General features: G+C 41.8%; 1 protein-coding gene across 1 annotated transcript in view; it reads right to left on the bottom strand.

Moving 5' to 3' along the window:
• LOC103771119 (tyrosine-protein kinase Fyn) overlaps nt 1-12,590 on the bottom strand; it is a gene marked incomplete at its 5' end in the record, with an annotated part of 25,975 nt that extends 13,385 nt beyond the window's left edge. The window contains 5 exons of the mRNA XM_008938407.1: nt 3,402-3,555; nt 3,660-3,736; nt 5,583-5,762; nt 9,367-9,522; nt 12,441-12,590. Coding sequence (XP_008936655.1) covers nt 3,402-3,555; nt 3,660-3,736; nt 5,583-5,762; nt 9,367-9,522; nt 12,441-12,590 — 717 coding nt within the window. The remainder of the gene's footprint in view (nt 1-3,401; nt 3,556-3,659; nt 3,737-5,582; nt 5,763-9,366; nt 9,523-12,440) is intronic.
• Nucleotides 12,591-13,497: the final 907 nt, after the last annotated feature.

Below are 13,497 nucleotides of genomic sequence, written 5' to 3'. Positions count from 1 at the left end.
CGAACCAGCTCAGTGTAAGGGTAGCAGCACTGCATGGGAAATCCTCTCTTGGAGGTGATGGGAAGTTTCCCTCTGTCCTGTAGGATATCAGGAGTTCTAAGTCTTGCCTTACCACACTGACACAAGCATCATCACCGGTGGAAGGAAACAAGACTGAATTCCTGACGCTGTGGCAGGGGGGATGATGTTGCAACAGCCACAGCCAAAAAAGTGAGCCCCAGTGGTGCAGGCTGCAATACAGTCCACCCGTGTAGCCTTTAAAATGGGCGTCACTTTAACAGGCGTGTTTTTCCTCTTTGATTACTCACTTCCTCTAAAAGCAAGAGGAGCCAAATGCTCATTACAAGCCAAGAACTATTTTTTGTATTATTTAATGGCAGCGTATAGCTGCTAGTCACACATTTTAAATCATTAGTGGCATGACCATCTCTTTCCTTCCTGACGATTGCTGAGAAATGGCAGTGCAGACAACGAACTGCTTTTTATTTACCTCTCATAAATCAGGAGCAGTCAGGCCTCCTTTGTTCAAACCAAAAAGAAAATAAACCGGTCAGTAAAACGTTACCACCAGGCTGAGTAATACCCATACAGGTTCAGGAATCCTGCACTCTAGTCCACTGGGGCTCAAAGCATCCCCATCTGTTTCCTTTCAAAATACTTAATCGGAGACAAAAGTGACAGTGGGGGAAGGGAGTAGCAAATCAAGAAAGGCTGGAGAAAACCACCTCTTCCCTGCGCTGACAATGAGCTCTGTACTAACACACTTCAGTCAAGAGAAGGACAACTGCTGAGCAGAGAGTGACCAGAGGTTTTAATCTTCAAATTTCGTAAGGCAAAACATTTCCTTTCTCCCACAGGAGCTGCCAGTCTGGAGCCCTCCCTGTCCCCCTCCCCTCTGCTGGCCAGGCTCTTCTCCCCTGTCAAAATTCCCACTGAAGCAGTAGTCAGCTAGATAAACAGTGCAGTCCCCAGATGCATCCCCTTGGAGGCTTAAGTAATAGGTCATGGGAAACAAGCAGAGGCAACCATTTCCTTCTGATACTGTGGTCTCCACCAAGCTCTTAAAGCCGAAGTTTAACTAAACAAACCAGGACTGAATCCTTCTTGAAGAAAAATTCCAGTGGCACATTACAAAACATGTTTCTTCCTCAATAAATTAAAGGTCCTAGGCTCAACCTGGCTGCCCAGCTGGCTTGGAAGCCAGGTTAATTGCAATGAAATGTAAATTGAGAGTGTGCTGCTAGGTCAAAAATGCACCCATCCCTAGAACAAGCTGCCAGTTAAGAGAGTCAAAAAAACATTAGTGAAAGTAGGAAAACCTTTCTACAAGACGTCTGTGATTACAGCTCTTTGGGTCTCTCTTTTATGGAATTCTGTAGCTCTGAAGGACTTAAGCCTGACTCCGAGGTCAGGGGAAGGAGGTATTGTTCATTGCCCTGAAATATGGGAAGGATGGGTGATTTCTTCATACTTGTACCATGAGATGAAGCCAGGCAAACATGATTCAGATCTCCGGATCATCAGCAACGCAGGCTAAAAGCCAAACTACCTCTGCCTTCCCAGCCACTCCACAGTACAAGTCATTTCTACCCTGGAAGGAGGGCAGCAGATACCCACAACTACGCTTCTTCTCCCTGCCACTACTGCTATTATCTTTTCCTCAGATCAAAGTTTTCCCACCCAAAATCCAGTAATTTTTATTGTCTTAAAAAAAATCTAAGCTTCTCAACATCAGTCAGGCAGCTTTTCACAGCTTTCTAACATATGAAGAGGGCAAAACTATTCTCAGATATTTAAACCAGGAAGCAAAGAGGTCATCAGAGGATTTCCTAGGGATCAGGAGCCTGAAGAGATCTGGCCAGAAGTAGGTCACATACTTGTCTATTAAAACAAATAATTAGTCATGTCAAACTGTGTGTTGGGTGGTTTCCAAAGGGAACAAAAGACATGGCAGTAAACCAGATAGAAACAGAGATAATATAGGACACTGTTTCAAAGCCATTTTGCAGACTGGATCTGGCTGCCTTGTTCAAGGAAAACTCTTCTCATCTTACAGAGAGGAAGGGCAAGCAGACAGCTTTCTGTCTACCAGAGCCTGCAGACACTCTTGCTGCTCTGGAGAGAAGGACACAACGCTATTTTCTCCAGTAAGGAGCAATTCCCACCCTCAGGCTGAAATCAACAGTAGTTAACTCTCTGCATTAGTACCTACCACAGGTTCTCTGGGGTGTCCATTCCACACAGTGATCAGGCCTTCTCACCATCTGAATGTGAAACAGGCAACTTTTAGGGTGGACAGAGCCTGTGGTCCACATCCCTGCGACTAGGTACTGCTGACAGCAGTTCAGAGGGGTGTGAATGGCATGAGAGCTGCTGCTCCCAGGCCAAGACAAAGCCTGCTGGAAACTCTCTGGCTCCTTCTGTCAACACTTGAAAGTCACAGAAAGAGGTCAGCTCTTTCCTGAGACTTAAAAGCAAAGTCCATGCTGAAACAGGGACTTTTGGTCAAGAGAAAAAGTTCACAACAGGAACAGGTAGATGCAGGTCCTGAAGTACTTGACCGACCTGTGCGTTCTGACGTCACAGCAGAGTTTAATGGGCTGCCCCTTGGCTTTGGCACTGAAACGGACAGAGTGGTATTTACCGACACATATTGAGCAAGCACCACCAATGTGCTGCCAACAGAAGAGAACAAAACTGTAGCTCTGCAAACTTGGACCAACATCTGACAACCAAGCATGACTTGTAAAGAATGACTAACTACAAAGAGCCTGTGTCATGGCTCAGTCTGAACACACACATGCATTTTATAAAAAGCTGCAATATTCTTTGATACATTTTTACAGTGTATCAGCAGTCGGCTGTACCCAGCACTCTCTGTGGCACTGGGAAGGGGCTTTCCTATTAAAGTAGCTTTCTAAGTTCCCAAAGAAAACATAGTGCTCAGAGACAGCCCCATTGCACAGAGACACAATTATTTGACTCATCTGAAATAAAGAAAATAAGAACAGTGCAGTAATATTGATAGCGGTTAGTGATTACAAGGAGGCACAGCACGGAAGAAATAGCTTACACTGGGTTTTCTGGATTATCCCATCCAGACTTTCAAGGTTGGTACAGTAAAGTATCCTCTTTGTTAAGGCAGCATGAGGATCTTGTCTTTACTGTCACTTCATCCACCTGTGCTCTGACTCATTGCCTTTGTTTAATTTTGGCCAGTTTTAAAGTGAGGACAGCTAAATAAGACATTCTCTTTAGGACACGCATTTAGCAGGGAAGTTCTGGGCTAGGAGTTAGCTGAAAGCAACCCGAAAGTACATGAGAGAGAGCTTTCAAAAGCCACGTTCCCCTCTTCCCCTGTCAGACGCCCAGTGCCGTGCCGTGCCTGCCGCTGCGTTTACCTTGTCTGGCCGTGTACTCGTTGTCTTCGATCAGCCTGGCCAGTCCGAAGTCGGCGATCTTGCATATGAGGCCGTTCCCCACCAGGATGTTGGCAGACCGCAGGTCCCGGTGTATGTAATTCATGCGCTCGATGTAGGCCATCCCTGCAGCCACCTGCCAGGACCAGGGGACACACACCCCGCTTTTTAAAACGAACTCAGACATAACACGGGCTACAAAACGCACACACCGAAGCACTCAGCACACCGACAACAGACCTGGGCTGCCATGTCCACCAAATTCGGCAACTTCAAGGCTCTTCCTTCTCCATCTTTTAAGAAATCTAGCAAACTACCTGAAAATGCAAAGTTAACACAGTAGAGAGATGTTAGGGAAACAATGGCTATTCATCAGGATGGAGGTGCAGCAATATGTGCAGTATGAAAGACAGCAATGTTTTGAGTTCAAGTGGGCCATTTCAAAAATACCCACTGTATCTTAGAACTCTGCTATTATACTTGTTTCACTCTTCTTTAGCTGGCTTGCAGAAGAGTATGTCTAAGAGACATACAGCTAAAGAGCGTTGCAGGGAAAAGAAACAACATTGTTAGTTTTCCTGACCAATACTGAGAAACTGATCTTTCTTAACTTTTCCAGTGCTCTTTGAAACTACATACCTGCTGCTCTCTAAAGGCCTCAGCTAGCTGCAAAGCGTTAGCTCAGTTCCAAGCCACACAAGCTATGGAAAAAGTCAGATCCCAGCTCAACCTGCTCCAAAAGAAAGGTCAGCCTGGAGCCTGGTAAGCCCAATGGGGCTAACATTAACAAAAACGAATCCCTTAGAAACTAGCAGTGCTGCTTCTCCAGGTAAACCATAGCTAAACATACCATGTACCATTAATTTAAAAAGACTGTTCTGCAACACTAGATAAGACAAAGAAGAGCTCAAAAGAAAGTAATTTTAGCAAAAGCAATAAGAACACAGCTCCCCCTGTGCAAGAGAAAGCAAGGAGGTTTCCTGTAGCTTTTAAAAAAAAGCCTAGGGTGCTACAGCTCCCTTCCCAATCTTGTATTTAAACAGAGAAGTGTGGCAGTCTCCTTTAAATAAGGTCAGTGAATTGGTTTAATAAATAAGGGGAAAAGACAGATGATTAGGCGTTTCTCCCTTGACAAATTGTCAGCCTCAAGCTCAGATCCAAAGATGTAGAATGTTACAGTAAAAGCTAGTAAAGTAAGCCAAAATAAACCACGTACTTCAGAAGGATTTTGAGAAGTCTTTCTTTTTAAAGGGGAAAAAGCCCATGCTTGTCAGTAAGACATATGATTAAAGTGTGAGTTAGTCAGGGCTTGGATGCCTCTGAGGAGGGATGTGGGCAGGCACCTGCCAGGAAAATAAAAAGCATTTCCAAATAGACTGAAAAAACGCACTTAAAATTTCAGAGTGTATCCTCCAATGTACAATGAAACTTCCCTGTGAGAACTTATGTTTCCTATTTGGTTCATTTGCTTTTCCAAAACAAGCAGATTTTTTGCTCTGCTCTCAGCACCCCTGCTGGAGATCTTATGGAGCAAAAAGTTTTTCTTTTCTCATTTTACTATATCTTTACCAGTTAAGTCGATTAAAGAAAAAGAGAAGGGAGAAGGGGAAAGGGAAGAGGAAAGAGGAGGGAATGAATCATATGTGCAAATCACATTAAAGTGATAAATGGTGTGTGCATTAAAAATTAAGCTGGGATCTGAGAGTGAGGTGCATGTGACAGAACTCAAGATTGCTAAAAGAAAAAAAAAAGTCTTAGGCTGAAGTAAACACTGAAAGAAGACACCATATGAACTCTCTGGCACCGAGAAGAACTAGCATCTTGGGAGGCAGCATGTAATTCCATTCAAACCCAGAAAATGCAAACCTCCCCTCGTCAGAGAAGTTGAGATGCTGGTGTAGTTGGAAGCACTTAGGCTGCACAACTTCTCCCTCCTCCACTTAGAGTGTATTTTCTTTGCACATCTATTGGGTTTCAGGTTTTGGGCCCAGTTCAGAGTTGAATTCATAATTCTTTTCAAGCCAGAGGTGAATTTAGGTTCCTTTTCCTTCTCTTCTTTTACACACACTGTTCAAGCATCACACTGCACCTCGCTCTGTATCCTCAAAGGAGCATCTCAAAAAGACAAAATACTGTTATCAAGGGCAGCAGCACTGGCTTCACCTTTGCTCATGTACTCTGTGACAATATAGATAGGTTCTTCAGATACTACAGCATAAAGTTGGACCAGTTTGTCATGTTTTAGCTTCTTCATGATTTGGGCTTCCTCTAAGAAGGATTCTGGAGACATAGTGCCAGGCTTCAGGGTCTTGATAGCCACTTTAGTATTTCCATTCCATGTACCTACAAGCACAGATACTTAGTTAGATTAAACAGCTTCTGTTTCTTTTTCTGCTGGATACCTAATGTAACAAAGTAATAAACTAGCAAGGACACTTAATAATTTTTTTAAAGTATGGTTTCCCATGTTGCCTTATCATTATGCTCCTCCCATGCCTCCCTCATATTTTAGTCTTTTTCTATTATACTGAAAAACAATACTCCCATTGGCACTGGGGTACAATCACCATCGTCCTACTCAGACAGTGCTTCCACTGATGTCCACAGAAACCTCCTCTGACAAAGAAATGCAGGACTGTTGAAACCCAGCTTCACGTATTCCCTTGCTAACAAGTAATTGCTACAGACAACAACACAGATCCAGTCACAGATTTGGATAACAAAACTGGTTAAACCCAGAACTTTCCATTTGCAAGACATGTTAACATTCCAAAGAAAAAAAAACTGAATCAATTTCATTTTAGAAACATGGGTGCATTTCCAAACCAAAAAGCATCTTTCTCCTTCCCCTCACCCCCAGAAGCCCAGCAGCTGCTGACTGAAAGTGAGGTAGCTCCCGTCCACTCCACTTTGTTCTTTACTTGCGGTCAGCACTGAAATGGGCAAATTGCATCATTTTTCAGCCACCATTTCCCAAGCCTTCTGTAACACCTGAAAGCCTACACAAGGACCTGGAGAGATATGGGGAAATCTGACTCAGGGCCTCCACACAGGAGTTTGGGCTTTACTCAGCTATTTGCAAAGGGGAGGATGAGGACTTGAAAGAAAAAAAGCCCAAACCAAACACTACCTATGCTAACTGTTTTTTAGCGGGACAATGGACTGGGGAAGGGAAAGGAAGGAAAATTGAAATGGGCAGAAACACCACTTCTCCAGTGCCTCCAGGCTGTCTCTTGCCCAGACTTGCCAGAACCCTGCTCCAGAGCCAGGGCTGAAATGGCTTTGAATGGGACCTGGGACCTGTTGAGAGGGAGCTGCTGTGTGACAAGGCAGAACAATACTAAATGACTTCAGGAATTAATCACATTGGGGAAAAAAATTACTCCTCTGCACTGAAGCATGAGGATAGCAGAAAGACTGCAAAGTACATGAAGATTCAGACTCAGATCTAGCTTCTATAAACTAAGGCGTCACCAAAAAAGGTAATATGTAAAATATAAGGGTTTGTCTTTGTTAAACGCACGCTAACAGTTAACAGGGTCTGGCTTGCTGCATGGGAACTGGTTAAGCCAAAATAACCTCATCATGAGCTCCTCCAACCTGACAGAGCATAAAATGAGCTGGATTGGTTTTGGTGCAAGTGGTCAGGTCCCAGCTGTCACCTCACCTAGCCAAGGACAGGGGAGGAGCAGTGAGGGGAGCCACTGCCTATGTTGTCCCTCATTTGCAGGGCAATCGCTGCAGGCACACAGATGCTGTCTGAGGGGGACTTGAAGCACATATTAGCCAAAAATGTGCAAATTTGGTTTTCACTATGCCTTGATTTTCTTCTGCCAGCTCAACGCCAGGTGCTGTTACCTCTACTGGTGGTGGAGTAACGTCTTGAGTTACTACCACTGCTACCCTGGTGTGCCTGAGAAGGATCCTTGAGGTCTTAGTTTCACCCAGTCCCTTGAATTAGAGCTGAAGTAGAACTCTACTTTAGTGGCACTCCCATGTAAACTGGGAAGGATGCAGTTTTACCTCCTAATTTCAAGCAGGGTGGCAAAAATCTTTCCTGACGGGTGAAAGGGAGCATATTTTATCTGGAGCCACTGAGGCTCTGGACTGCAGAGTGCTGTCAGGCACAGACACTTTGCAGAGGTTCCACAAATTCCATGGACCAGGAATGAAACCCTAGTTCCACAAGCACTAGGGTTTCTGTCACTGGCATTAATAGACTAGGATTTAACCTGGTGTGTTAACAGGATTAACTGTGTATTAGCTATTTGAATTGCCTTAATAAAAATCCCAGGACTTGTTCTGTTACCATGAAGTGCTTTCAGCTGTTGTATTTTTAAATACTTTTATTAATTTCTCCAGTTAAAAAAAGAAAATCAAACAAAAAGATTAACTTATCCTCTCAGCCAGATTTCAGTTTAAATTGTTAAAATTTTCTTCTTGTGGTTTGGTATGTTTGACTCTAATAGAAAATTAGCATAGACTTCACCCTGAATTCCTCCCATATGCAGTTAGTTGCTACTTAATGTATTTTTTATTAATTTTTTTTGTGTCAATCTAGTCCATTTTGGTAATGCTTCAGAGCTGTTAACATATTTTTATGATACTTTAGGAAACACAGTGCCATTATTGTAGTAAGAACTTTTGCATTACTGACAGATACCTGGTATAGGCACTTGGCAAATTATTTCTCACAGCTGATTTTTTTTTCTCCTTTAGCTTATTGCCTCAGTTTAAGATCTATGGCACACTAAGCTGACCACTAAGTATTAATATCAACCTGAGACCCTGCATGCATTCAAGATACAAAATAAGAAGGTGAAACTGCAGTTATCTAGGGATGTTAACAGAAAACACAGGTAGCTTTCCTTGCAACAGATCAACTGTAATTCTCTGAAATTCTAGAAATTCCTATATTTCTAGTCTATAAATTCTACAAATTTTTCACAGGCTTGCTGCCATGCTCCTTTTTGTAGTTTTGCAATGGAAAACATCTGCAAGAAGCCAGGACAGCCTGCTGGCTATACTGGTTGTACATACTTCTGTGTCTCTGCAACAAAGAGAATGGCCAAACTGCTCCACCAAATTTTTCTGAAGAAATAACATATAGCAATTCTTTTTTTTTTGAATTGGTCATTTGAAAGAGGCTACAAACAATGCAATTTGGCACAAAAATTGAGCCCACCTCTCATTAAATCACCACTATATTGTGTTTCAATGCTATGGCCATACTAAGATTTATGTATATTTTGAATTGCTATTGTTTTATAGTCATTACAAGAATGAGGCCCATAGAGGGAGGGCAGTAAGTAAAGCTGGCAAATGTGCAGAAAACAATGCCAGTGGATTTGGAAAATGTCAGTATTTCTGGACTTCAAAGTGAAGGGTTCAGCTGGGCTGGGCAAGTCTTGCCTCTATTGTCCCTGATCTCTATATAGAGTTACAGGGTTCTGCTGCAGATACAAATTTCAAAATGTATCTGAAGAAGTGGATGCATGGGAAAGCTAGCTTAACAATATTAGGTTGCTGATACTTGCCATTTTTTTTAAACTGGGAAAGTGGATGGAAACATTTTCAGGGTCTGATCCCATCAGTGCTAAAACACAGGTAGAAAGAAAAATGTCTACTTACCAGATTAATTTGTGCTTAGACAGCCTGCCTTATAACTTCAGCATAATTTTTATTTAAATACGTAGCAATTGTGTAGTTACCAAAAGAAACTAAATGCAATTAAAGAAGTTTAATGCCCTAACCTGCCATACCAGTGTGTGCAAGTGAAAGGTTTCCCTGTGGATTACTGTATTTAGGTCTGACTGTTTTAGGCAATATAGACTAACATTTCATACTATTTTCATCTTTTAGCTTTAAGATCTCTACTTGAAATATTTATTTCTGCCAAGAGGGCCTTAAAAGATCCATCCAAAGCAAAATATGTTCTCTGCCTTACCACGCCACACTTCAGCGAAACACCCCTGACCAAGCTTCTGTTCCAGAAATAATGAATCACGTGCAACTTCCCATGCATCTTTAGCCAATCCAACAGTTTGTGGAGTATTATTCGTAGCAATCACAGTTAAGTTAAAACACAAACCATCAGCTTTCTCTATAGGAGAGGAAATTAATAAAAAAAACACACTTATAATCCAAAATTACGCATGCATTGAGAAAGATGGAAGGTGATTTGTCTCTCGGTGTTGCATTAAAGTTCATTTGCAAACACCGATTTTTGGATACTGAAGGTAAGGGCTTTTTTGTTAGCTTGCAGAAAAAGGCTTCTTGGTATAATTAATAGATTACTATGATTTATTATTGAGACAGCAGTAATTTGTCAAAATCAAATCTTTCCAAGGAAACATGGAACATCAGTTTTCTTTTGGCATCAGTTACAGTGAAAGTTGAAGATTAAAGAATTTCGAAGTCAGAGACAGGATTCCAATGACATTTTTCCTAGCAGCTTGAGCTTCACTTGTTTTTTTCTTTGTTTCAGCTTCATTTTCTTCTGAATCAGTGTCCTACATTTTCACCTTCCATCCTGTAATCCCCACACAGAGAGCTATTTTAGAATAATTATTTTGCTCCATACCCATCCATACTTCCCCAAACTGCCCATTTCCCAGTCTCTTGATCAACTGTAGGGATTCTCGTGGAATTTCCCAGACATCTTTGGTTTTGACAGACAGATCAGTAAGCCTTGGCATTCCTTTATGACAGGGGACTACTAAGCGGCAGCAAAGACCTGCAGCTCTCTCTGATGGAGCCAGAAGTGAAGCCAACAGCAAAGGAGAGGAAAGAAAAAATAGTGTGACATGAAACAAAAACAGTAAGCATAAAAACAATGCTACTCACAACAGTTGTTAGTTGCATACCACAAAGCATCCTGAAAGATTAGAAATTGAACACTGAAACATATTCGTCTGGGACAGAACAGGAAATATTTTAAGTCTCTGGTCCCACAGCCTGAAATGGAAGGTGACCACCAGTGGTTTCTCTTGTGGATTCAGGATTTCCCTTCTCCCACAATGCTTGGTGCATTAAGGCAGCTTCATGAGTGACTGGCATACTATAGTACAATATAACTTTTTAAAAACCAGCTGTAAGTCACAAACTGTACTGAGTAGAAGGAACACAGAGAAGATTCACTTTTTCTGAAAATCACAGCAACGAAAATTTGGTGGACTTTTTTTCCGATTTTCTTCTAGGTGTCCCAAGAAAGAGGGGACACCTCTATGTTCTATGTGACAAGGTGTTTTTGTAAGTGTCCTGTAAAAGACTATTGCTGCCATTCTTCCTAGAGCAAACCTTTATTAGCGTATGCAGCCAGTTCTCCCTCATTTGGGGCAGATTCGTTGTACTTCTCTCTTGCAAAGCTTCACAGAAGACTGACATGTGACAAAAGTCACATGGTCTTTTAGCAGGAGTAAAACCAATGATCTCTATATAAATACATATATACACACACATACTGCTGTGTATATACTATGCTGCACAAAGCAGACTACAATATAAAGCTTGCACAGCAACTTGTGTCTTCAAACAGGTGCAGGAACCATGCAGATCTTTATGGAGTCATTTGGGGATCTCTGAGCTCTCCCTAGAAGTAAATCTAGGCACTCACAAAATGTTGCACTAATCTCACAGTCCAGAGTGCAGAGCAGGTGGTTAGAAACAGCCTTTATATTTCCAGTCAGTTGAGCCTGGCATGGAATGAGGGCTCCTGTGTTCACCTGAGTCTGCGAGACCACAGGGGAAACTTCTGGAGTGTGAATCTGTACCATGCCCTCCTGAGCTACCCTACCAATTCTGTCTCTGTGTTGCACAGAAATAGGTGTTTCCAGATCTGTTTTTTCCTGCATCTGTGCATGGAAAATACAACACCCAAATAATTAGACCACAGAAAACTGGAAGCTGTCATATACCAGCTGTTATAAAGGGGCTGAAAATTATCTTCTTCAGATGTGAGTTTTTATAATTTAGCTTGTTTTAATGCAGAGTCACCAGAAACAACTAGAAATTCTCCCAGGCAGCATACAACCATCAGAAATTGGGTGGAGAAGACAGCCAAATGTCTAGTATGAATAGCATAAGAATACAGCAGACAGAATACAAAGAATACAGAAAAAAAACACCCCACAGAGAAGTTGATTTACCAAGTAAAAACTATGAAAAGTTTTTGAGCAGTGAGCGTTTGGGGTCATCTGTTAATATTCCGAAAAGCTAGAGTAAGGAAAAATTAAAAAGGAAAACAATTCAAAATACAAATTTCTGCTTAAAAAATGACCATGTTGAGAAGTATGGTAGTCTTCAATGTATGAACTGTCCTGTGCAGAGGTTTGGTGAAGCTTTAAAATATTATCTGTTTTACACCAATTGTTAATAACAACAGGATGCACTTTTGGGTTGAACAGTGCATGCCACATTGTAATCACAGGAATTTGAACAAAAAAAAAAAAAGAGCTTGATGGGTAGACACAAACAGTGTGCCTAAAGAAACACCCACCTTGACATATTTAATTTTTAAAATTAGACTGATTATAATTCAAATGTTAACGCTTTGCGCATTGAACACAAATCCAGTGGGAAAATTTGAGTCAGGTATGCAAACCTTTTTGGTCAATGGTTTAGGTGGCTGAATTTGACAATGCAATTCCCTGATTGCTTTATTAGCAACAGTGTGCTGCAAAATGGTATGTATTAGCACTTGCTTATGCACAGGGAACTCATGCTTTGACATGTGCAACTCAAATGCAGTAATTCTGTTTGCTTAGGCAAAACCTTGCCCTCAGCAGAGTGCTAGCTCTACTTTGCTAGCTTTACTGTTAAAAGCTCTGCTGCTGTACACAGTGAATGGCCCTCAAAGCCATTTATAAATGTAACAGCAAAGGGATAATGGAAGATGCATTACAACAAGCAGGAGACATAGCTCAAATGACTCTTTAGGGCATCTTACACATATATCAGCTCAGCAGCAAACACCTTTGTTTTAAAATACTTCAGAGTGCCCTTTATTATCTGAAAAATTACCTGAATAATGCTGAACCAGCTGCTGAAGAGTTTCAAATTGTGCCCGAGTTGTGATATAATATCCACCATTGTCAAGTTTACGAATCTTATAATGTTTGACATGATCTCCTTTCATATCATCCCAGTCTCGAATAGACAGGGAATAGGCACCTGTTCCAAGCAAAGTAGAAATAAAAAAATTTAAGTAGCTTTTAGACACAAAGATTTTGGTTTGCTGGTCAGTTGTTATGAAGTGGAAGAGAAATTGCTTCCAAAAAAATGCTCACTGTACCTTGAAAAAGAACAAGTGAATCTAACACAGTGAAATAAGTATCACAGAAATCTTACAATGTCCACACCATGTCCCTTTTACACTTTTCTGGGAAGCAATCAGGACTTATGTGTAAATGAAAACTCACATTCTAACATTTACTCCTCCAGATTGTTAAATTGACTTTTGCTATTCAAAGTGTCAGGTCACACTGCAAACACCGTACTTCAGGTAAATGCCAGTGGGTGGTAAATATCAAGATCTTCATAGGAAGCACTGGAGACAGTGACTTTATATGTGTGTAGCATCATTACCCAGGTGGACCCCAAACTTCTTCATAAACACTAAACAAGCAAAATAGCATACTTTGAATGCCATGGCTTTGGAAGGTGGCACTGGCCCAAGACTGTGCACCAGGAGGTCTGCAAGAACTGCATATTGCACTTTCCAAATCCATGCTGGAGCTTTAGAGTTTACTGGTGTGTTTCAGATGGCCAAACACAGGGGTTCAGTGCCACATGAGACGTCCCAGCACATCCTGCTGGGCAGTTTTCCCATAGGCTGTCAAGTCTGTCCAGTCCACGTGGATGCCCTGCAGGCATTTCAAATGGTATTGGATGCTCATGGCCAGGTAAAGGAACCTCAGCTGAGGGGCTGTATTTTGTTTCAGGTGTAGTGGTGGCTGTCTGCAGGTGGGCTATGGGCTTGATTTAGATGCCCCCACATAAGCTTCTGGTGCTATTAGGGAAGTTGAATCCTAGCCCAGGTTCAGCTGAATCCCAGCCTAGTTTCCATGAGTGTTATGGC

This window comes from Merops nubicus, unplaced genomic scaffold (assembly GCF_000691845.1).
Source record: "Merops nubicus isolate BGI_N331 unplaced genomic scaffold, ASM69184v1 scaffold21014, whole genome shotgun sequence".
Taxonomy (NCBI): domain Eukaryota; kingdom Metazoa; phylum Chordata; class Aves; order Coraciiformes; family Meropidae; genus Merops; species Merops nubicus.
The sequence above is the reverse complement of the archived record's forward strand: the minus strand, read 5'-3'. Positions and strand labels throughout refer to the sequence as shown.